The following is a 25861-nucleotide window of genomic DNA, read 5'->3' on the forward strand; positions in this document are numbered from 1 at the left end:
AATCTTCATTTAAAGAGGAGACAGCAACTGGAAGCCCCTGGACTGAATTTGCCCCACTGTGTGGTTTCCCAAACGTAGGTCTCCGGGACTACAATTCCCATCATCCCTGACCGCTGGTCTTGTTAGCTGCAGTCGATGGGAGTTGTAGTCCAAAAACAGCTGGAGACCCACGTTTGGGAAACACTGGCCTAGGAGGGCCACGCTCATGTCGTTCGTTGAGCGCTTTAAGGTCATGGCTCCCCCCCAAGGAATCCTGGGAACTGTAGTTGGGTTGAGGGTGCTGAAGGCACAGAGGAAAAATCCCCAGAGTTCCCTGGGAAGCAGCGTTGGCGGTCATACTGCCATGTCTTCTCCCAAGGGATTCTGGGAGCTGTAGTTTGCTGAGCGTGGTGAGGGGACCCTGCTGTTTCCCGCTCATGGAGCTATCATTCCCAGAATGGGTTAACAGCCAATCCGTCTTCCCAGGGAATTCTGGGAATTGCAGTTCTCTGAAGGGAATAGCGGGGGGGGGGTCTCCTCACAACTCTCAGCAGCCTTAGCAAACTACAGCTCCCAGAATCCTTTGGGGGAAGCCATGGCTGTTTAAAGCGGTATCGCAGCACTTTTAACCTTCGGGATGAATGCAGCCTAGGTGGCCGTTGGCCGGATCCTGCAGCCTGGATCTTTTGATGTTCCTGTTTGATAGGGAAGTCCCGCCCCCTGTTTAGGGAAGCTTTTAATGCCTGATGTTTTATTGTATTTTTAATATTTTGTTGGAAGCTGCCCAGAGTGGCTGAGGAACCCCAGCCAGGTGGGCAGGGTAGAAATTATTATTATTATTATTATTATTATTATTATTATTATTATTATTATTGCAGGCAGCTGTAGGAAATGAGTATGGAAGCCTGGACCACCTCAGAGTAACCCCTCTGGACAAATTTTCTTTAAAATATATATATTTATAAATTTAAACCCTACCTTTCCCCCAGGATGGGGCTCAAGGCAGCTTATGGATAAGAATACAGGATTGCAGATAAAGTTTGTCTGTATGGATATTGAAATTCAATTTTGAGGGCCAATTCCACCCTTCCCCAATATTGGAAAATGATCTTCACCCACGCACCCGACATTTATGGCAAAATTTAACCTCAGGGACACCTCCGCAGCAGTCTCCCCCAATCTTTCGTTCCCTCCAGGCATCAAACTACAACTCCCATTATCCCTGACCGCTGCCATGTTGGATGGACTCGACGGCAGATAAAATTCCCCCCAGCATCTGCTATAGGCCCAGGGCGATATATGTGTCCGTCACAGTGCACTCTGGAAAATGTCGGCTGGCGAGGACAAGATAATACGGCATGTCCGGGGCTCGCCCCAAACTATAACTCCCAGGAAGCAGGATAGTTAAAAGCAACGGGAGCATGGCAGAGGTGGGAAGCCGCATGCCTTCATATAGAATCACAGAACCTGGAAGGGACCCCAAGGGTCATCTACTCCAACCCTGCGCAACCACAGCTAAATTCCATTGGATCAGGTCCTTTGATAAGTAGCGCGGGGTGGCAGGGTTCACCTACCTTTAGGTAAAGGTAAAGGGACCCCTGACCGTTTGGTCCAGTCGTGGCCGACTCTGGGGTTGCGGCACTCATCTCGCTTTATTGGCCGAGGGAGCCGGCGTACAGTTTCCGGGTCATGTGGCCAGCAGGACTAAGCCGCTTGTGGCGCACCAGAGCAGCGCACGGAAACGCCGTTTACCTTCCCGCCGCAGCGGTACCTATTTATCTGCTTGCACTTTAACGTGCTTTCGAACTGCTAGGTTGGCAGAAGCAGGGACCGAGCAACGGAAACTCACCCCGTTGCGGGGATTCGAACCGCTGACCTTCCGATCAGCAAATCCTAGGCTCTGTGGTTTAACCCACAGCGCCACCCGCGTCCCCTTCACCCACCTTTGGGTCGGCCCAAACACCAGCAGCCCCCTCCTTCCCTTTCCGTTGTTGTTCTCTGCACGAACGGCCGTTAACCTCCGGAACTGCCTGCCACAGGAATTCCCGAGTCAAGAGAGAAGCTTTGAATTGCGGGCGGGCGGAGGAAGAGAGGGGCGATGCCAGGGCAGAGAGGCAGGATCCGTGGGCTTGTCCCGAGAGAGTAGCTCAGGTCAGGAGGGTGAAGGGGCACTTGTGGTTAGCCCCCTCCCTCCCTCCTTCTCTCCCTGTTTTTCGCTCTCCCGCTCTGCCCTCCCTTTCGCTGCTCTCTTTATATAGCGGAGGACGCTGCTGCCCCAGGGCGAGTCGCCAGCCCGTGAAAAATCCTTCTGTCTTAATCTGCAAATGCCCAGTTCTGCCATCACATCAGGGAGCACGCAGGAAAGGGAGACGCTCCGAAGTTGCCCCAGCCGTCGCGCTGCCCCGGATTTCGGCCGGCCGAACTGAGCCGGGCATGGTGCCAAGCCTTTCGCCTTTCCTTCCCCCGTCCCCCAAAACTCCCCCTCTGTTTTCTCGGCGTAGGATTTCCCTTCGGTTGCAAGTCCCCCTCCTCAGAAACTCAGCCGCCTTCCCGGCAAACTCGTCTCGGGAATTCCTGTAGCGGGGAGTTCCAGAGATGACGATGATGATGATGATTAATTATTTGTACCCCGCCTATCTGGCTGGGTTTCCCCAGCCACTCTGAGCGGCTTCCAAGAGACCAAAAATACACTAAAATGTCACACATTAAAAACTTCCCTGAACAGGGCTGCCTTAAGATGTCTTCCGAATGTCAGGTAGTTGTTTATCGCTTTGACATCTGGTGGGAGGGCGTTCCACAGGGCGGGTGCCACCACCGAGAAGGCCCTCTGCCTGGTTCCCTGTAGCTTTGCTTCTCTCTCGCAATGAGGGAACCGCCAGAAGGCCCTCGGCGCTGGACCTCAGCGTCCGGGCAGAACGATGGGGGTGGAGACGCTCCTTCAGGTCTACTGGGCCTTTGAGGCCGTTTAGGGCTTTCAAGGTCAGCACCAACACTTTGAATTGTGCTCCCAGTCACCAGTCTAGCTGCCGCGTTCTGGATTAGTTGCAGTTTCCGAGTCACCTTCAAAGGTAGCCCCACGTAGAGCGCATTGCAATAGTCCAAGCGGGAGATAACCAGAGCATGCACCACTCTGGCAAGACAGTCCGCCGGCAGGGAAGGTCTCATCCTGCGTCCCAGATGGAGCTGGTAGACAGCTGCCCTGGACACAGAACTGACCTGCACCTCCATGGACAGCTGTGAGTCCATAATGACTCCCAGGCTGCGCACCTGGTCCTTCAGGGGCACAGTTGCCCCATTCAGGACCAGGGAGTCCTCCACACCTGCCCGCTCCCTGTCCCCCAAAAACAGTCCTTCTGTCTTGTCAGGATTCAACCTCAATCTGTTAGCCGCCACATCCATCCTCCAACAGCCACCAGGCACTCACACAGGACCATCACCGCCTTCACTGGTTCTGATTTGAAAGAGAGGTAGAGGCCTGCTTGCATTGCTCAGGAGCTGGAAGACCCTGGCCTTCCATGTCTCCTCCTTGGGGATGCAGGCAAACGCCTCTCCCCTCTCTTCCGCGGGCTTAAGAGTCCGACCCCCTTCTCCTGGTAGGGACAGGATCTGTGGGGCCCTGTGGGGCATCGACATTTCCTTTGCCCCCTTCCTCCTCCAGCTCTGCGCTCTTCTGGCGGCGCTGCCTTCCCGTCTGTCGACACCTCCTCCTCCAGCCGCAGGGGGTTGAGATGGATGACCGTACGGGTCCCTTCCAGCGTCCTGCGGCTTTGCGGCAGCCACACACGCCCCCTCTCCCATCTGCCTGCCAGAAGCCGCGGATCCCGTCTCGACGCCTCCTTCCCGCGTCCCGCTGGGCTCTTGGCTTCGCCAAGAGAGAGACGAACCTTTTCTCTAGGACACCAAATTAAAAAGAGCTCCCGGTTCGCTTTGCTTTCCGACGCTTCCCTCTCTAGTCGTCATCCTCGTCCTCTTTGCCTCCCAGTTCCTTCCTCCCGCGTCTTCCGGAAGGATGCTTGGGACGCAGGCAGGAGTCCAACGGGTGCAGCCTGCACCCGTCCAGATGGAAAGGGGACCCCGAGGTGCCATCTAGACCAACTCCCTGAAATGCAGGATTCCTGCCCACAGCCGCCTGTGGCTGGGCCCGAACCGCCAACCTTCCGGTTAGCAGCCAGGCGAACTGAACCTCTGCGTCACTGGGAAATGATGTCACACACCAGTTAAAGGCCGTAAGAACCAAAAAAACAACAACAAGGACCCAGGAAGCAGGTTAGGGACTCGATCCTGACTTTGGAATCAGCACCCTTGGGAGAAAAAGCCTCATAAAAGCATATTTATTTCATTTTATTTAAAAGCGCTTAGCATTTTTTAGCATTTCTAAGCGGTTACACGAGATGTATCCATTTATTAGATTTCTACACAGTCGTACCGGGAGTCCGTTTGGGTTCCGAAATGTCCAGGAACCAAAGCGCGGCTTCCGATTGGCTGCAGGAAGCAGCTCCTGCAGCCAATCGGAAGCCCCGTCAGACGTTTGGCTTCCAAAAGGACGTTCAGAAACCGGAACGCTCACTTCCAGGTTTCAATTGTTCGGGAGCCAATTTGTTCTGGAGCCGAGGCGTCTGAGATCCAATGTACGACAGCATTTGAGAATCACAAAGGCAGTTTGCAAAATAAAAATGCACAATATAATAACCAGTGCTTTTTTTCTGGAGGTACGCAAAGCCCACATTTTGTGAATCTTTGTACAGTCATACTTCGGGTCACAGACGCTTCAGGTTGCGGACCGCCGAAACCCAGAAGTACTGGAAAGGGTTACTTCTGGGTTTCGGCAGCCGAGCATGCGCAGAAGCATTAAATTGCACTTTGCACATGCACAGAAGCGCTAAATCATGCTTTGCACATGTGCAGAATCGCTAAATTGCGCTTTGCACATGCGCAGAAGCACCGAATTGCAACCTGTGCGTGCGCAGATGTGCAACTGCGGGTTGCGAACGTGCCTCCCGCACAGATCACCCAAGCATCCCCTGTACTTTTGTCCATTTGCTGTATTTCTTTCCCTCAATTTGAACTGCAAAACAGTGATTTTTCTCAAGTCAAAACGAGAGTACCCCCAAACATTCTCTTTAGGAATAAAGCACCGGCAATAGCAAAACAGGACAGTTTTTGCAGGCACACAGATTTCTTAAGAGGCCCGCTTCCGATTTAAAGATCCGGCGAGTTGCGAATAGAGGAATTTGGTGTGGCCCTTAAGTAAGTGAGTTTGTCTGCCCTCTCCCCGGCCGCTGTCCCAGGGGGGTTGAATGGTAATGAAATTTGGAAAGGGAGCCCCAAATGTCATCTAGTCCAACCCTCATTCTCCGGTGCAGAAACCGCAAGCAAAGAATCCCTCCCTCCCAGGTAGTCCATATGGTTCTGTTATCCATTTCAGGATCTAACCCACCACCCACCCCTCCCAACCTGGTTCATCTCTAACCAACCTTTAATTTCACAGCATCCGGTTTCTCTATAATTCTGTGTCATATATATAAATTTAATATATATATATATATATGCTTTTTTCGGTGGGGGGAAAAGGAAAAATAAAAATATCCCAGCAACATCACACACACACAAACCCAGGAGAAAACAAAACCTTTAAAAAACGAAAATTGTTTGTATTTTGCTAAAAGAAAGAAAAGAAATATTGCTTTTTTCCCTTTTTGCTGAAGCAGACGAAAAACGAAACGCAAAAACCGATCTCTTTTTTTTCTTGATCTTTCTCTCTCTTTTTACCCCCTTGTCCCATTTTTCTTTTTTCTTCTTTTTTCTTGCTCTTAGGTCCGCTCACGAAAAAGCGTGAGGAGGTGTCAACTAACAATCCCTCTCCAGACGAAGGTATTTTTCCTGCATGTTTCACAAATCTTGCTTTTTTAAAAAAACAAAACAAAACAAAACAGAAACAGAAACAAAATATTTTCCTTTTTTATTTTTGGTTTTGGTTTTTTGGTTTTTTACTTCTTCTTCTTTTTAAATATATATATATTGATTAAAAAAGAAAAGAAAAGAAACCAGAACAAATAATATATAAACTTTTGGAAAAAAAGCAACCCTCCCCCTCCCCTCTTTTTTCCTTTTTTTGGGAAAGCGCACCCCCCCCTTTCTTGTTTTCCAAAATCATCACAATTTTCGCTTCCTTCTTTCTTTACCTTTTCCTCTCTTTTTTTCTCCTCCTTTTTTTTGGAAGGGAAACAAACAATAACAATATCACCCCATGCTAAACAATGCAGCTAGGGCCAGATGATTTACTGAGATTTAGAAGACTTTTTATTGCAAAGGGAAGAATTTCATTTGGGATTTGGGTGTGTGCTTGTATTTGTGGGTGGGTGTGGGGTGTGGGGAGGTGGATGGTGTCCCCTCTGTTGTAAACAAAATGTGCCCTTCTTCCCTTATGGGGTATCCAAGAGCCCGTATAGAGTCCTGGAAATAGGCTGTTAGACTGATCTCCCCCTTTTGTTTCCCTGTTTATCAAAGAAACAGGCTACAGACTGGAAACTAAGTTTATAAAATGTATAGTTTACTCACAGTCAAGCGTTTGTCCTTAGCAGCAACAGCGGTAAAAAGTAACACAGTTAAAATACTTGTATTTACGGTGAAAACAGCCTCATGCATGTTTGTGATGCTTTGAGCAGAAGTCCACTATCATGGCTGGCTGGAGAGAGAGAAATACAGCCGTACCTTGGAAGTCAAACAGAATCCGTTCCGGAAGTCAGTCTGACTTCCGAAACATTTGACTTCCAAAGTGTGGCTTCTGATTGGCTGCAGGAAGTTCCTGCAGCCAACCGGAAGCCGCAGAAGCTCCATCGGATGTTCGGCTTCCCTATTGGTAGGAGAAAATAACAGAGGCCAACCAGAGAATATTGAGAAGCAAAGCGGCTAGTAAGCCTGATCTTTATTGATCTGTTGCAACAGGGTGCTCCCCTCACCCGCAGGAGAGTAGGAGGACCCAGAACCCAGGTGTGCCCGCCCTTATATAGACATTTTAAATTGCTTGCCCTGGAGTCCAAGACCACCCCAGAAACATCATACCTACATCACAGAAAAGGCGGTCTACAACAGAAATCTGAGTGCGTTGTTTTTACCCTGTCTGCCAGGTTATCTGATAATGCCTTATCTGATTGCCTTTCCTGGTAGTCTGCCCATTCCTTTGAGATGGTGATTTCCCAATTCCTGTAACAAGGAAGGTTTTTTTCCCCCATCTCCTCTCTCCTTGCAGAGAAACATTTGGTCAGTTTGGGAGTCAAAATGGTTTCAGGTCGGTCTTCCTGTGCTGATCTATGTACGTGTTTGGTTGGTACATTGATGAACGTTTATTATCTATATAAGACCTTAAATTTTATTATTACACCATCAAACCAAACCAAGCTTTGGCCTGTTTCCCATAGTCCTCCTCACTCACAAATTCCACAATAAAGTGGCTTTATTTTTGGTGAAGAAAAGTCCACGGGGGGTTATTTCCCTCCCAGTTTCTGAACTTGGTAACTTTTAATTCATCGTGAGAGAGGAACGGGCTTCGTGGGACGGGACTCTGGTTCCCATTGTTTTCTTGCCTTTTCGAACTTAAAATATATATATATTTGGGTTATTTTTCCCCCAACCAGGGTGTCCCTTAAGCAAGCCATCACCACCCCTTAAAAGTCCCCAGTTGTGAAAGGGGGGGACATTTATTGTCACTCCCAAACTGACGGAATTAAAGCCAGTGGTGACCCAATTTCCCTTGTGCCCATTTTACAGAAAAGTTGCTCTGCTCCCTTGTTTTCTTGGTCAGCAGCCGAGAACGGCTTCCATCAGCCGGATATCAATGTACTACAACTCCCATCAGCCCCAGCCAGTGTGGCCCAATGGCCAGGGGGATGATGGGAGTTGGAGTCCAACGAGACCTGGCTCCCCTCCGCCGCTTTGCACCAGGGCGGCGTGGGAATTGTAGTTCAGGGATGGCAAGAAAGGAACCAGAGAGTGAAAGAATTGTAGGTGCTTTGACTGTTTGGTTAACAGGATACGGCCGCAGCTTCTCGTAAGAAATGTTGCGTATTTGGGAGAAACGCAGGGAAAAAAACAATGCCTTGTGCCATTTTTCCCATCTACGCCAGTGTTACCCGTTCTGGCTGGCAGCATCTCTCTGGGTCCTTGGCTGTTTCCTTTTAAATCGGAGACTCTGTTGGGGTTTGAACACGCAACCGTCTGCAATCAAAGTGCTCTGGCCCCCTTGAGCAAAGGGGTCCGACCCCCAAAGCTAACCGATAAATACTTTTATGCGATAATTTCACCGATTTAGGGTGCAGTGATGCGCCCATTTAAAGACCAAACAAGTTAAGAATTACCGTATTTTTCGCTCTATAAGACGCACCAGACCACAAGACGCACCTAGTTTTTGGAGGAGGAAAACAAGAAAAAATATATTCTGAATCTCAGAAGCCAGAACAGCAAGAGGGATCACGGTGCGCAGTGAAAGCAGCAATCCCTCTTGCTGTTCTGGCTTCTGGGATAGCTGCGCAGCCTGCATTCGCTCCATAAGACGCACACACATTTCCCCTTACTTTTTAGGAGGGAAAAATTGAGTCTTATAGAGGAAAAAATACGGTATTTTCCTTTTTTGCCCCGCTCAGCAGTGGCCTTTCATCACCTTTTTTCATCACCTTTTGCCCCCAAACTATCAGACGTTTGTGTTTCGGGTGACCCTGCGGAATTATATCTCTCAGCGTTTTGGCCCAGCAGGGAATTTTCGTGAAATTTTCGGAGGAGAAAGGGGGACGTCTCGCTGAAAATCCATCTGCAAATATCTTCCCTCTCTCCCCCTTTTCTTTTTTTGCAACCACAACCCTTTATTTCGCCAGGACTGGAACGGCGCTGCTGAGAGTTCTGATTTGAGGAAAGAAAATGCAGGGAAGGGGTTTGGGGGTTTGCGATGTTTTTTAAAGGGTCCTGCAGCAAATTATTGCGCAGAGGGAGAAGGAACTTGGTGGACTGGAATATTTTGGGTTTATTAGATGGAGCGGAGAAATTGGACTCGTGGGTCCTGGTGTACGTGGAGGGTTATTTCGTACCAACAAGAGTCCAAACTGCAACTCTCCCCCGGGTATTTTAATCCCGTGTAGGAAAAGAAAAATGAGCCGAAACGGTGGGAAATCCTCTGCTGTTAGCAAAATTTGCACACCGGTTGTGGTTCCAGCCTCTTTTCAAGGCTACGCAGACCGTTTTTGCTCGTAAATGAGCTACTGGATACCCTTAGTCCTCCGATAATTTGCCCAGTCCTCTTTTAAAGCCGTCTAAGTTGGTGGCCACCCTGTGGCAGAGAGTTCCACAGGTTAACAGCGCTTCAGGAAGAAAGGCTATCTTTTATCTGTCCTGAAACTTCCAATGTTCAGCTTCATTTAATGTACTTTTAATCTCTTGTTGGAAGCTGTCCCAGAGTAATAAATTTTTTTATTATTATTATTATTATTATTATTATTATTATTATTAGCCCTACTGCCACGAGAGAGGGAGGAAATAATTTTCCTTGGGCCATGCGTACTTGATTTCTATCATGTTGCCTCTTAATCGTCTTTCCTCTCCATGAAAAAACATCCCAAAACTTTCTACAACTTTTAAACTGACCTCAGTTTCCCATTTCGTCCAGATCTCCGGAACTGCGGTTTCCTCTAAACTGTGGTTTCAGAACAAGCCAGTATGTCAAACCCACAATTTGATTGTGGTCCGTTTTAACAAACCACGGTGTTTCCAGTAAACCGCAGTTTGGATGTAATGGGGGTTGGGGGACTGTGGTTAGTTTAAGAACGGAAATTGACACTTCCGATCTCTCAGAACCTGAGGCTCGTGAACGCAGAAGCATTTGCATGTGGTTTTTATTGTCATAAAAACTAGGCAAAGGGAAGCGGAGGAAAGAAGACAAAGCACAAAGAGAAACGCCTTGTTTCGCACCCACACTTACTGATGGTGGCAGAATGAGGCGGTGGAACAGTTTCATTTTACTTATTTAAAATTTACACACTGCTTGCTTGTAAAAAAATAAATAAATCCTAAAAAAACAAGTTTACAAGGAGAAGAAAACAATAAATTTGCAAGGAAGAACAGTAAAAAAAAAACCTCTTTAAAACAAACAAAAACCAGCAATAAAGTAAAAACAGATTAAAATGTACGTTCTACACATCTGTGCAGGCTTGTCTGAACATTTTTTTTTTTTTTAGCTGGCCCCGAAAAGAGCCCAGCGAAGGCACCTGCCTGGTGGCAATAGGCAGGGAATTCCAGAGGCTAGGTGCTGCCACACAAATAGATCAACAAGGGTTTACCCGGGGTATAGAATGGGCTGCACTGCTTTAGGCTGAAAGAGAAGGGTCACATTTTTTACAATCTTCTACTAGATTGGGGGGGGTATCTTAAAAAAACCTCCCTGCAAGTAGAAATCTAGCAGAGCAGGGAAGACACTGGTTATCTGAAAAAGACTCCCTGCAAGTAGAAATCTAGCAGAGCAAGGCAGACACTGGTTCTCTGAAAAAGACTCCCTGCATGGGGAAACCATGAAACAGTGCCTGCTCAGGATTTTACCATTCAACTAAATAGATAGAGTTTGGTGGAGTTAAGGCAGGGAAAGAATTTGGGGTTCACCATATACTTAAGAACCCCTTTCTTGTCCAATCCTGTGGCCTCCTCTCCAACATAGGGAAAAGGAGAATTTCCTCCTCTGGAAAGCAGAGGGGGAGGAAAGAATCCCATCTCTTGCGGGGGCGCAATTAGTGCCAGCAGCACCGTCCGTTAAGAGTTTGGGTGTCATCTTCGACAGCTCCCTTTCCATGGAGGCGCAGATTGCAGCTATAACCAAGGCGGCATTTTTTTATCTCCGCCAAGCTAAGCAGTTGGCTCCTTACCTCTCTCGCCCTGACCTAGCCACTGTGATCCACGCGGCAGTCACCTCCAGACTGGATTATTGTAACTCGCTCTACGTGGGGCTGCCCTTGAGACTGACCCAGAAACTCCAGCGGGTGCAGAATGCAGAAGGCGAGACTCCTTACAGGGTCCTCGCTGCGAGATCACATTCACCCGGTGTTATACCAGTTGCACTGGCTCCCAGTGGAGTACAGGATCAGGTTCAAGGTGCTGGTTTTAACCTTTAAAGCCCTATACGGCCTAGGACCCTCGTACCTACAGGACCGCCTCTCCTGGTATGTCCCATGGAGGACCTTATGGTCTTCAAACAAAAACATCCCGGAGGTCCCTGGAGGATCTAGGAGTCTTGGTTGACCACAAACTTGGCATGAGCCAACAGTGTGACGCGGCAGCTAAAAAAGCCAATGCAATTCTGGGCTGCATCAATAGGAGTATAGCATCTAGATCAAGGGAAGTAATAGTGCCACTGTATTCTGCTCTGGTCAGACCTCAGCTGGAGTACTGTGTCCAGTTCTGGGCACCACAGTTCAAGAAGGACACTGACAAACTGGAACGTGTCCAGAGGAGGGCAACCAAAATGGTCAAAGGCCTGGAAACGATGCCTTATGAGGAACGGCTAAGGGAGCTGGGCATGTTTAGCCTGGAGAAGAGGAGGTTAAGGGGTGATATGATAGCCATGTTCAAATATAGAAAAGGATGTCACATAGAGGAGGGAGAAAGGTTGTTTTCTGCTGCTCCAGAGAAGCGGACACGGAGCAATGGATCCAAACTACAAGAAAGAAGATTCCACCTAAACATTAGGAAGAACTTCCTGACAGTAAGAGCTGTTGGACAGTGGAATTTGCTGCCAAGGAGTGTGGTGGAGTCTCCTACTTTGGAGGTCTTTAAGCAGAGGCTTGACAACCATATGTCAGGAGTGCTCTGATGGTGTTTCCTGCTTGGCAGGGGGTTGGACTCGATGGCCCTTGTGGTCTCTTCCAACTCTAGGATTCTATGATTCCCAGGCCACAGGGAGGTTAGGCTGGCCTCAACCAGAGCCAGGGCCTTTTCAGCCGTGGCCCCGACTTGGTGAAACTCCAGCGGATGCAGAATGCCGCGGCGAGACTCCTTACGGTTTCCTCGCTACGAGATCACATTCATCCAATGCTTTACCAGCTTCACTGGCTCCCGGTTGAGTACAGGATCAGGTTCAAGGTGCTGGTTTTAACCCTTAAAGCCCTATACAGCTAGGACCCTCATACCTGTGGGACCGCCTCTCCTGGTATGTCCCACGAAGGACCCTTGCGGTCTGCAAATAATAACATCTTGGAGGGCCACAGAGAGGTTAGGCTGGCCTCAACCAGAGCCAGGGCCTTTTCGGCTGTGGCCCCGATCTGGTGAAACGCTCTACCACAAGAGACTAGGGCCCTGCGGGACTTGACATCTTTCCGCAGGGCCTGCAAGACAGAGCTGTTCCACCAAGCCTTTGGCCAGGGCACAGCCCTGACTCCCTCATTTGGCAATCATCACAGAACTCTAGCCCAATGGTTCAATGGTTGCCATCAATTTGATTTGAATTAATTTTAGAATGAAATGATTTTAGAATGTTGTATTATTTTATTGTTGTTAGGCGCCCTGAGCCCAGCTTGGGCTGGGGAGGGCGGGATATAAATAAAATTATTATTATTATTATTATTATTATTATTATTATTATTATTATTGAATTAGTCATAGAATTAAAGAGTGGGTACACCAGGGGTCATCCAGTCTAACCCCATGCAATGCTGGAACTGCGGCTGTTTTGTGAGCTAGTCCAGTTAGTGAGCTAAGATTGTGACCTGTGTTGTTCAGCCAAAGAGTACGAATATAGAAAATCCTGGTCTGAAGACAAGGCGCACCCTTCTGAACACTTCCTGCGTGTGTTCCTGAGCACGTGCAGAGTTTTTCTTTATTTCTCCCTCCCGTACCAATGCGGCCATATTCTGGCAGTTCAGGGCAGGTGTTTATTTCAAGTATCTATTTCTGCATATGTTTCCTTTATAAAGGAAAGGGCTCCAAATTGCTGATTAATTCAAACAAAAACAGCAACAACGTTTCAGAGGTTAAAACCAAGAACTGGACGAAAAATGCAACTTAAAACCAGTAAAACAGCGGCGTAAAAGCAAATGAAATTAGGAAATCAGAAAAAACGAAGGCTGTTGCATGGTCTCCTGGGTCAAGGAAAACCTGGGCACATAATAATAAAAATAATAATACATCTTTCTTTCTTTATCCTTTTTATTTCTTGAATTTATAGCCTGCCGTTCCTCCCGGAGGGTCCTGGGGCTACAAAGGGAGATGCAATTGAAAAGCAAAATGCAAAAGCCTTGCAGAACAGGTGGAAACGTTCTAAAAACAATTGCATCTAAAAGCAATTGCAAGCTAGAATCTCCCCCCAAAGCAATTCCAACTAAAAATAACGCTTCTTGTCCAAAGATTTTGGCGGCGCTTGGGACCATATTTCGTACCCAGCACATGTCTGAACGCGGGTTTGGGACACGTATGGGACGCGGGTGGCGCTGTGGGTTAAACCACTGAGCCTGGGACTTGCCAATCAGAAGGTCGGCGGTTCGAATCCCCGCAATGACGGTGTGAGCTCCCGTTGCTCAGTCCCTGCTCCTGCCAGCCTAGGAGTTCGAAAGCACACCAGTGCAAGTAGATAAATAGGTACCACTCTGGCGGGAAGGTAAATGGCGTTTCTGTGCGCTGCTCTGGTTCGCCAGAAGCGGCTTAGTCCTGCTGACCACATGACCCGGAAGCTGTACGCCGGCTCCCTCAGCCAGTAAAGCGAGATGAGCGCTGCAACCCCAGAGTCGGCCACGACTGGACTTAATGGTCAGGGGTCCCTTTACCTTTACATGTCTGAAGCGAATGGCGTTTGCTGCTTCCGGTGGGGCCAGAGCGAAGGATGACCCAGAGATCTGGGGCCATATCCCACCTGAGGAAAAAGGTCTTCAAAATCAAATATCCCTGGGCTATTTATTTTTTTCCTTTTAGGGCAGCTGACACGGCGTTCGTTTAAAACAACGCCACAAAGCGCAAGAGGATACAGCAGAGGATTCAGCGTGGAACGGGTCCAAATTCAAAGCGGAGGGCTGTTTAAATGCCTTGGAGGGAGATTATAGAATTGTAGAGTTGGAAGGGGGCGCCGGGGCCATCTAGCCTGACCCCCCGTCTATTTACCTATTGTTCGTTTCGTTTGGCAAAACGCGCCTACCGCTCAATGTTGAGGAGAAGGAAAAGGTCTCAGAGCGGCTTACAGAAAGGATAAAGTGATAAGAGGATGGGTAAAAGCAGCTTTTTAAAAAAACATTTAGGAATAATTGACGAAAGATAGCTAAAAAAACACAGATTAAAACACATGTCAACAGCCTACATGTCTTAAACGGGCTTGCCTAAACTAAAATGTTCAAAGCAGGCACCCCAAAAAGTGTGGAGCCTGACATCAAGTTGCAGGCAGTTCCAAAGTTATTAAATTTGCATCCCAATATATATATATATAAAATAGCATATCTGTTGGGGAAGACTTCTCACAGTGGCGAGCCAGATGGGAAGCTTACAAGCAGGACTCGAACACAGGATCTGAGCCTCGTTCCACCTGCTGTTTCCTACTGGTGGTAGAATACAGCCATTGCAATTATTATTATTATTATTATTATTATTATTATTATTATTATTATTTAATGCCCTTCATCCGAAGATGCCAGGGTGGTTCACAAGATTGAAATACAGCATAAAAGCACAAATAAATAGTTAAAACAATAGCCCCTCTCTCCCACATTTAAAAATCTATGGAATATTAAAAAGACACAAGCCGGCTTGGAGAGGAACGTTTTCGGCTGGCCCCTAAAGATGTTGAATGAAGGTGCCCGGCTGTCCAAAGCCGTCTCCTCTTCCGTGAATTGGTCCAGTCCTCTTTGAAAGCCATCTACTGTAGGTTGTCTTCCTGTGGCAGGGAGTTCCATAGTTTAACAACGCTGAACAAAGCAGGAAAAAGGTCTTTTTTTAATCTTCCAACGTTCACGAGTTCCAGTGTTGCCAGAGAGGGAGGGAAACTCTTTCTCGGTCTCTATGCAAGGCCTAATTTCACGGATTTTGGCTTTTTCTCTGAAACCAAAAATCCCCAAACGCCACAACCGCTCCCCGTTCCCTCAATCATTTGGGTTGGCCTTTTCTGGACCCTTTCGCAGCTCTGGTTTGCAATTTGCCACCGGCAATCTGTACGCCGAGCAAAAAGACGGTCGGCAACATATTCATCTCCCCACTTTGCAGCCCCCTCCCCTCCTGCGAATCATCTGGCAAACAGCTGGACCACCCAGAATTTCTCCTCGAAACACCCACAGCAGGGCGAGGGCTCACCGCAGCAATCCTCAACCGGGTGCCCTCCAGATCCTTCAAACATCAGCGCCCGTCAGCGGCGCCCGATGTACTACAACTCCCATCATTCCCTGCTGGCTGGGGTTGATGGGAGTTCCGGTCCAAAATATCTGGAAGGGGAAAGGCTGGTTTACTGTATTGAAACGTCTCAAGGGCCACCCAGTGGTTTTCACGGACCTGCCAATCTTCACGCAACAAATAACCATCGAGTTGCATGGGAATTGCAGGGATCTTTAGCCCAACATGGGTCTCGAACCCACAACCTTGAGATTAAGTGTCCCGTGCTGTAATTAACCAGCGGAACTCCCTGCCACCAGACGAATTGTCCCACAAATGGAATACACCTTCAAATCAGGATCAGAGAAATCCGTGGAGGAGAAAGAGAGGAATATCCGCGGCTCCTGGCCAGGATGGCTGTGCGCTGACCTCCACGGTCAGCGGCAGCGGCACTCCTGGATTCCAGCTGCCGGAAACCGCAGAAGGCAATTGCGGGTCTTGTGTTCGAATCCTGAATGCTGGCTTTCCCACAGGTTGGCCACTGTGGGAACAGGACAGGCCGTCGGCCTGATCCTGGCATTTCTAAACATTGACTGGAGCGGGTGGGAGCTGGAGTCCCAACAGCAGTGCGGTGTAGCGGTTAGAGTGCTGGATTAATAATAATTTTATAATAGTAATAATAATAATTTATTATATATACCTCGCCCATCTGGCTGGGCTTCCCCAGCCACTCTGGACGGCTTCCAACAAAATATTAAAATACCATAATGCCTCAAATATTAAAAGCTTCCCTAAACAGGGATGCCTTCAGATGTCTTCTAAAAGTCTGGTAGTTGTTTTTCTCTTTGACATCTGGTGGGAGGGCGTTCCACAGGGCGGGGGCCACTACCGAGAAGGCCCTCTGCCTGGTTCCCTGTAACTTGACTTCTCGCAGTGAGGGAACCACCAGAAGGCCCTCAGCGCTGGACCTCAGTGTCCGGGCAGAATGATGGAGGTGGAGACGCTCCTTCATGTCTACTGGGCCTTTGAGGCCGTTTAGGGCTTTCAAGGTCAGCACCAACACTTTGAATTGTGCTCAGAAACGTCCTGGGAGCCAACTGGTGTTATGTGGTCTTGGCGGCCACTCCCAGTCCCCAGTCTAGCTGCCGCGTTCTAGTCTAGCCCCACGTAGAGCGCATTGCAGTAGTCCAAGCGGGAGATAACCAGAGCATGCACCACTCTGGCCAGACAGTCCGCCGGCAGGGAAGGTCTCATCCTGCGTCCCAGATGGAGCTGGCAGACAGCCGCCCTGGACACAGAACTGACCTGCACCTCCATGGACAGCTGTGAGTCCAGAATGACTCCCAGGCTGCGCACCTGGTCCTTCAGGGGCACAGTTACCCCATTCAGGACCAGGGAATCCCCCACACCTGACCGCCCCCTGTTCCCCCAAAACAGTACTTCTGTCTTGTCAGGATTCAACCTCATTCCGTTAGCCGCCATCCATCCTCCAACCGCCTCCAGATACTCACACAGGACCTTCACCGCCTTCACTGGTTCCAATTTGAAAAAGTGGTAGATTAAGAAGTGGGAGGGGAGACCAGGGTTCGAATTCCACCCCCCACTTGGCCATGCAGCTCACTGGGTGACGCTGGGCCTCTCGCTTTTCTGATGTTCTTACCAAACGTAAAGAACGGAGGCCAGTCGGTGAATTTGATGGGCAGAAGGTCCCAAATAAAGCCTGGCATTAGCTGACACATTCCCCGAAGGAGGGCGGTTGCGGTATGCTCACAAGGAAATAGGAACGTACCCAGAGCCCAGCAGGATCAGCCCAGTGGCCTCCCAACTCTGGCAACAGAGCCATCTTGCCCTAATTGCCGCCAACAGCCCTTTACCTCCTCTGCAACCTCGCCCACCCAATATGGCCGCCCCCGTCCCCCAGTGGCAGGTAGTTCCGCAGGACTTTTCTGCTGCCTGTCCTGAATGAATGAATTTTATTATTTCGGTCGCAGTCCAGTTCCAGCTCACATACAATATCCAGGAAGTTATAAAACATGATAGGGAAACATTTGAATTTCCAATCAGGTATAACAGGGACAATACAGATATAGCAACAGTTAAAAAAAATAGAAATTAAAACTTAAGAAACTAATATATAACCTAAAATTATCATTTAATGCCTTAATCATTATGATAAGAAGCAAGTAGGTTCATGTTAGTCCACCGTCAGAAGTCAATTATAGATCAGAAACCAGGCCAGGGCCCTGTTTCGACGTATTCACCTTCATCAGCTGGAAGTCACAAATATTACATGAAAATGCATTTAAATTCTCTGTTTGAGTCTCTAATCCTTGTTGGAATACATACTTTTGAATGGATTAGTTTTTGTTACAATTGACTATTGATTTGCGAGTAGGGACCACTCCCACTATTGAAACTTACATTGGCCTGAGTTCTTGGCGTGCTTCTTTCTTGGTATATTTAAGAACAAGAACTCCAACTTATTTAACCTTAATCATTACGACAGCACAGCTTGTTCCCGAAGTTTTATGGCAATTTGGCTACCCTTAATCAAGAGGCTTTGCATCAGTCCCTGCTTTAACTTCGAGGCTTCCAAAGTAACCCGTTTCTGGGCCCAGCAAAGACCATATCCCGTGCACCTTGTGCAAAAAACAAAAACACCCGAACCGTTGGAATCAATACATGATCTGTTCAGATAGACTCAGAAAATGGTCCCAAATCTTCCAAAATTCGGTTTCGTTGGAAGTCCATGAGTTACGGCATCTTGAGATATATATTTGTAAGAGAAATTGGGGTTTGGAGAAAATAGGTGTGTCTCAGGCTAATAATAATAATAATAATAATAATAATAATAATAATAATAATAATTTATTATTTATACCCCGCCCATCTGGCTGGGTTTCCCCAGCCACTCTGGGCGGCTTCCAAAAAAATATTAAAATATTGTAATACATCAAACATTAAAAGCTTCCCGAAACAGGGCTGCCTTCAGATGTCTTCTAAAAGTCTGGTAGTTGTTGTTCTCTTTGACATATGGTGGGAGGGCGTTCCACAGGGCGGGTGCCACCACCGAGAAGGCCCTCTGCCTGGTTCCCTGTAACTTGGCTTCTCGCAATGAGGGAACCGCCAGAAGGCCCTCGGTGCTGGACCTCAGTGTCCGGGCAGAACGATGGGGGTGGAGACGCTCCTTCAGGTCTCCTGGGCCTTTGAGGCCGTTTAGGGCTTTCAAGGTCAGCACCAACACTTGGAATTGTGCTCGGAAACATACTGGGAGCCAATGGAGGTCTTTCAAGACCGGTGTTATGTGGTCTCGGCAGCCGCTCCCAGTCACCAGTCTGGCTGCTGCATTCTGGATTAGTTGTAGTTTCTGGGTCACTTTCAAAGGTAGCCCCATGTAGAGCGCATGGCAGTAGTCCAAGCGAGAGATAACCAGAGCATGCACCACTCTGGCCGGACAGTCCATGGGCAGGTAGGGTCTCATCCTGCGTACCAGATGGAGCTGGAAAACAGCTGCCCTGGACACAGAATTGACCTGCGCCTCCATGGAGAGCTGTGATTCCAAAATGACTCCCAGGCTGCACACCTGGTCCTTCAGGGGCACAGTTGCCCCATTCAGGACCAGGGAGTCCCCCACACCCACCCACCTCCTGTCCCCCCAGAACAGTCCTTCTGTCTTGTCAGGATTCAACCCCAATCCATTAGCCGCCATCCATCCTCCAACCGCCTCCAGGCACTCACACGGGACCTTCACCACCTTCACTGGTTCTGATTTGAAAGAGAGGCAGAGCTGGGTATCATCCGCATATTGATGGACACCCAGCCTAATGCGATGGGGACCAGTTTGCCCAAAGTCAACCACACGTGTGTGGGGTGGTGGTGGTTTTTTTTGGAGGGGATGCTCTGAGTCACGATTCCCTTTCCTTTGGCCCCACCCTCTTCCCCATCTGTTCCCCTCAGGAAAGGCGGGCGGGGGGAGGGGCCGAGTGGAAACCGCTAATTAAGACCTTGGTGCGTCTAATTAACGCTCTCCCCTTGCAGCGAATTAATTAGGCTCCAGGTTGCCATGGAAATGGGATGTGACCTAGAAACGTAGGCCGGGGCTTGAGGAGAGGGGCTGCCCTTTTTTTCGCGTCTCCCCCCACCCCCCAGGGAGGCATGGTTTGGGGGCACAGCGGGTCACAGCCCCCCAAGCCCTTTTCACATTATCCCAGGGGCCAAAGACGGGGTGTGGTGTCGCGGGGGACGGAAACAGGGACATAAAACACCACAAAAATCCAAAAATGAGCACTGCTCCTTCAACCATCATCCTTTCGTTCATCTCTGGCCTGGGACCCAGCTCACCTGCGGACCCCAAACACACCTGCCCAACCAGTTCCCTGGTCATCGGTTTGTGGGATTTGGGTCTGGGGTCCCGCCGGGATTCTGGATCTCGTTGCAATAGCTCCTCGTAACCCTACTGATCCGCTGGGGTTCCCAGCCAAAGCCGCATTTGCACCCTGTCTTTAAAGCGCCATGGCTTCCCAGAGAATTCTGGGAGCTGTAGTTTGCTGAGGGTCGAGAGGAAAACCCCTCTGTTTTTCCCCTTGCGGGACTGCAATTCCCAGAGTTCCCTGGGAAGGGACATGGAGTGTCAAAATTGGCTTCCCCCAAGGAATCCTGGGAGTTGCGGTTCGGTTAAGGGTGGTGGGCATCGTGAGGTGACCCCCTCTCTGAGCTACAGTTCCCAGAGTGACTTAACACATCCACCCCTATTTTCAAGGGATGGAGGACTGTAGCTGTGTGAGGGGAGTAGGGGTCTCCTCAGGGTGCTCAGCACCCTTAACCCTTCACGCAACTTGACTCCCAAAGGCCCAACAATTTCAGGGGCCCCGTGAGATCCTGGTTTCGAGAACTCACGCTGCCCGTTCTCCCCTGCTCCCATCCGACTCACCTCCCAGCCCTCCTCAGCTACCGATTCCTGCTCCGCATTCATGGACTCTCAGAACCGCATAGTCGGAAGGGGGTCTCCCAAAGGTCATCCATCCCAACCCCCCGCCATTCGTGGAACAGCAGCACGCAGAGAGGGGCTGGCGTGTCTGCCGCACGCTAGGGGAGAACCTCTCCGGCCTTCCTCCCAAAGAGGAACAGCGAGAGGCCGTCGCGGAGGGAACGGTCCCAGCCTCACGGCACCCATCTCTCCCTTCTCGCCCTGCAGATATCCGGGACAGCGGCAAGAAACCGGTGATGCTGTTTATCCACGGCGGATCCTATATGGAGGGGACCGGGAACATGTTCGACGGCAGCGTCCTGGCCGCTTACGGGAACGTCATAGTCGTCACCATGAATTACCGGCTCGGCGTGCTGGGTAGGGGGGCTTCGCTGGGGTGGGCTGGGGGAACAGAGCCCAAAATCTTGACTTTCTCTTTCTCTTTCTCTTTCTCTTTCTCTTTCTCTTTCTCTTCCTCTTCCTCTTCCTCTTCCTCTTCCTCTTCCTCTTCCTCTCTCGTTTCCCCTAACATACCATGTTTTTTGCTCTATAAGACTCACTTTTTCCCTCCTAAAAAGTAAGGGGAAATGTGTGTGCGTCTTATGGAGCGAATGCAGGCTGCGCAGCTATCCCAGAAGCCAGAACAGCAAGAGGGATTGCTGCTTTCGCTGCGCAGCGATCCCTCTTGCTGTCCTGGCTTCTGAGATTCAGAATATTTTTTTTCTTGTTTTCCTCCTCCAAAAACTAGGTGCGTCTTGTGGTCTGGTGCGTCTTTTAGAGTGAAAAATACAGTACATAAGTGTGAGAAGGGAGCGATAAAACCTCCGCATAAAACCTGGTTTCGTTTTCCTCTGCCGTTCTCGCGTTGCGTGCGTGCCACCGGCTCAAAGCGTTCGTTTTGCCTCAATTCGGATCGAGACTGGTTTGGCGGGGAGGGCAGGAACGGACGCCTAAAAATGCAGCGCTTTCTAAGAAACGGCCGGATAGTTAAAAACAAATTGCAGCCGACAACTCGTGTATAGTGCGATGCGAATTTCAGTCTATTGTCATGTTATAACTTTTCTAAAGTTTTAAAGTGTTGTTGTGGGCAATTTCCGTGCTGGTAATTTTGTCGTGGTTTCTGCCTCTCCTGCAACAGACGTATTTTGAAAAATTGGAGAAATGAAAACCGGTGTTGCGTTCTGGAAGTCGTGCGCGGCGAGAGAAAAATCTGGCCTCCTGTTCTGATCTCGGAACAGTTTTGTACACGGTTTTGTGTGCGGCCAATCTGTTCCCTGCCCGTATGCCAAAACGTAAAGCAAGGTGTTTTGTTGAAACATATTTCTTTCTGCTCCAAATTGACCCTCATGGATATCCAAGCCGTGATGCACCTTTGCCCTGGACTTAAAATAGCTATGACACCTCAGTTGGTAGAATCCTGATCCCAGGGTTGTGGGTTCGAATCCCATGTTCGGCTAAAGATTCCTGCATTGCATGGGGTTGGAATGGATGCCGCTTGGGGTCCTTTCCAACTTGGCAATTCCGTGATTCCACTTGTACGTTCGGGTGAGCGTTATGTGCACAGGAGAGCCGTTAGGAACATAGGAAGCTGCCGAATCAGACCTTTGGGGTACCTACGGGACTGCCTCTCCTGGCATGTCCCACAGAGGAACTTCAAACAAAAACATCTTGGAGGTCCCAGGCCACAGGGAGGTTAGGCTGGCCTCAACCAGAGCCAGGGCCTTTTCGGCTGTGGCCCCGATCTGGTGGAACGCTCTGCCACAAGAGACTAGGGCCCTGCGGGACTTGACATCTTTCCGCAGGGCCTGCAAGACAGAGCTGTTCCACCAGGCCTTTGGCCAGGGCGCAGCCTGACTCCCTCCTTTGGCAATCTTTAGCCTAATGGTTGCCATCAATTTGAGTTGAATTAATTTTATAATGAAATGATTTTAGAATGTTGTAGTATTTTATTGTTGTTAGCCGCCCTGAGCCCGGCTCCGGCTGGGGAGGGCGGTATATAAATAAAATTTATTATTATTATTATTAATATTGTCCACACTGACTGGCAGCAGCGACCCTCCAGAGTTTCCAGCAGGTGATATTCTGAGGGACTGGACCTGGCACCTTCTGCAGGCAAGGCGGCGCTACTCCCTGAGCTATGCCCAAGTGCCCTTAAAATAACACAAGATTCTAGTCTTTGCTCTGAAGGAATGGCTGCTATAAATAGGAACATAGAAAGCTGGAGTGTTACTGGAGGGGGGAACATATTGTGCTCCTTCTGGGGTAGTTTGTCCACCTTTTGGCCCCACGTCTGCCCTCAGCTCTCACTTGTGGCTCCTAGAAGCTGCCAGCGTGCGACAGGGGCCACACCCTGGGAACGGCTTCGACTGGCTGGCTGAACCAGGCGAGGGGAGCCGACGGGTCTCAAACTAACTCCGTGAGTTAGGGACTCTCTCTGCATGCGAAGACAGACTCTGGCAGATGTAGCGGACGAGACCAGGAGTGGCTCCAATGGTCCTGAAAGACCCACATTGGCTCCCAGGACGTTTCCGAGCACAATTCAAAGTGTTGGTGCTGACCTTGAAAGCCCCAAATGGCCTCAAAGGCCCAGTAGACCTGAAGGAGCGTCTCCACCTCCATTGCTTCAGGTGAAGAACTTTGCTTCAGGATGAGAACAGAAATTGTGCTCCGGCGGCGCGGCAGCAGCAGGAGGCCCCATGAGCTAAAGTGGTGCTTCAGGTTAAGAACAGTTTCAGGTTAAGAACAGACCTCCGGAACGAAGAATGGCTGTAGAGCAGCCATTCTCAACCCGCGGATCCCCAGATGTTGTTGAACTACAACTCCCATCACCCTAGCTAGCAAGGCCACAGTTCAGGGGTGATGGGAGTTGTAGTCCAACAACATCTGGGGACCCCCAGGTTGAGAACCGCTGCTGCAGAGGGAAGTGAGGGGCAGACAGGGCTCGCCCATCTAGGAGAAGGAAAACTCTCATCCTCAAACTCCGCTGCCTTGCGGGACATCTTCAGGAGAAGAAAAGGTTAAGGAGGAAACGCTATTTGTTGTTATTTAGTTGTTTAGTCATGTCCGACTCTTCGTGGCCCCATGGACCAGAGCACACCAGGCACTCCTGTCTTCCACTGCCTCCCGCAGTTTGGTCAGACTCATGCTGGTAGCTTCAAGAACACCGTCCCACCATCTCGTCCTCCGTCGTCCCCTTCTCCTTGTGCCCTCCATCTTTCCCAACATCAGGGTCTTTTCCAGGGAGTCTTCTCTTCTCATGAGGTGGCCAAAGTCTTGGAGCCTCAGCTTCAGGATCTGTCCTTCCAGTGAGCACTCAGGGCTGATTTCCTTCAGAATGTATAGGATTTATCTTCTTGCAGTCCATGGGACTCTCAAGAGTCTCCTCCAGCACCAGAATTCAAAAGCATCCATTCTTCGGCCATCAGCCTTCTTGATGGTCCAGCTCTCACTTCCATACATCACTACTGGGAAAACCAGAGCTTTAACTATACGGACCTACAAATCTGGAATGGAGTCCCTAAGGCGATTGGATGAGGCCTTGTTCGCCTCCTTCCAGCAACTCCTGCAGCAAAACTGGTGCCAAGGATCCTACTCTGGTATCATTTGGACCACACCTGTGAGGCCGAGAGGGGGGTCTTGTCGTCTGGCCATCCGAGGACCTCCACACACTTTGCCCAGTCTTGCACCCCAAGGAGGTCACTTTGGGGCTGATGACGCAGTGGTTTGGCCTCACCCCGGAAGCGCACTCCATTGTCTCTCAAGACTGACGGTTGGCAACGACAGGAAGCGGATACAGACTCTGGCTCCGTCTAGCTCAGACCTGCCTGGAGAAGCCATGAGGGATTTGAACCCGGGACCAGGTACCCTATCCACTCAGCTACGATGTCCCTTCCTCAAAGGGGAAGACGCACACAGGCATTGCGTAATGTGGGGAGGGGGCCTCCCGCCGGCCTCTGGGTTCTGGGCTGGGGTGAGATTCTGACCTGGAGCGTGGACCCCTCTTCTGAGGCTCAGCCTCGCCTGCCCGATCGGCGGTTCGAGCCCTGACTCGGCCCCTTCCTCTCGCCTCCGCTCCCCCTGCGGGTGTGAAATTTACCCAGGCGCAGTCAAAATTAATATTTCATTAAAAAGCTTTTAATAATTAACGGCGGGGCCTCGTTATCTCCAGCAAAAAAAGAAAGAAAAGCGGGCGCCCCCGGGATGGAGCGATGATTAATTTTAAAGGAGACGTGGCCGTGCGGACAGGAGCCTTGAGCAGAGGCAGAAAGAAAGAAAGAAAGAAAGGCCTTTTCCGATCGATCGCTTTGCTGAGCTTCCCTTTGTGTTGTGCGTTGAATTGGGAACGGGAGGAAGTTAAGACCTAGGACCCTCGTACCTATGGGACCGCCTCTCCTGGTATGCCCCATGGAGAGGTCCACAAATGACAACACCTTGGAGGTCCCAAGTCGCAAGGTGGTGAGATTGGTCTCAACTAGGGCCAGGGCCTTTTCAGCACTGGCCCCAACTTGGTGGAACGCTCTGTCCCAAGAGACATCTTTCCGCAGGGCCTGCAAGACGGAGCTGTTCTGCCTGGCCTTTGGTTTGGACTCAGTCTGACCCTTATGTTTCCCTCCCCTTATGGTCTTGATTTATCAGCTATTTTAAAATGAGGCTGCATTTTAACCTGTATTTTAAATGGTTTTTTTTCCCCCTCCCTCTCTTTTTCCCCTATTGTGTTTTTACTGTGATTTTATTTTATTGGTGTTAACCGCCCTGAGCCCGGCTCTGGCCGGGGAGGGCAGGGTATAAATAAATTATTATTATTATTATTATTATTATTATTATTATTATTATTATTATTATTATTATTATTATCAGGAGCAGCCTCTGCTGGAACCTGGTGCCTGCCAGATGTTGGGTGTTTTTTTTGGCGGGGAGGGAAGCTGGTTGGACTTGAAGTATGGAATCATAAAATCATAGAATTGGGAGGGACCCAGGGGTCATCTAGTCCAACCCCACTGCAATACAGGAATCTCAGCTAAAGCATCCATGACAGATCCCCCCCCCCAACCTCTGCTTTAAAACACCCATGGAAAGGGAGTCCATTACCTCCTGAAGGAATCCGTTCCACATCCAGAGGGGGAACCAGAATGGATCGGAGGATGCTTAACAACCTGGGACCAGTTTACCTGCAAAGTCGCTTTGCCAAACGCAACTGCTTCGCTCGGCAGAATTGGCGCTGCTATGGGACCTTGTGATTCCCGTTTTCCGCATTTTTAAGAACCCGGTTGCTTAGTGTGGCAGCGAGCAAGAGATCAAGCCTGCTAGAAACATGCTAAAAACATGAAGGAACTTTTCACCACATGTGGTGGACCTGCCCCAAGGTGAGAGACTTCTGGGAAAAGATTTATAATGAATTGAAACAAATGTTGAAATATACATTTATAAAGAAACCAGAGGCCTTTCTTCTTGGAATAACAGGTCTGGAATTGCCCAAGAAAGATGTTAAATTATTTTTGTACGCCACAACTGCTGCTCGAATTTTACTAGCTAAGAAGTGGGCAACGCAATAACTACCAACTGCAGAAGAATGGCAGATGAAGATGATGGATTCTTTGGAGCTAGCCG

The 25861-nt window shown here is 49.4% G+C and overlaps 1 protein-coding gene across 2 annotated transcripts in view; it reads left to right on the forward strand.

The window, feature by feature from the left end:
- Window positions 1-25861, forward strand: part of NLGN2 (neuroligin 2) — a 79582-nt gene that overhangs the window by 34564 nt on the left and 19157 nt on the right. Inside the window, exons 3-4 of one of the 2 annotated variants that reach the window (XM_082197599.1) lie at window positions 5794-5850; window positions 20483-20632. In XM_082197599.1, coding sequence (XP_082053725.1) covers window positions 5794-5850; window positions 20483-20632 — 207 coding nt within the window. The remainder of the gene's footprint in view (window positions 1-5793; window positions 5851-20482; window positions 20633-25861) is intronic. The other variant, XM_082197600.1, reaches the window with a different exon arrangement.

Source organism: Podarcis vaucheri (assembly GCF_965113315.1).
Source record: "Podarcis vaucheri genome assembly, chromosome: 13".
Classification (NCBI taxonomy): Eukaryota; Metazoa; Chordata; class Lepidosauria; order Squamata; family Lacertidae; genus Podarcis; species Podarcis vaucheri.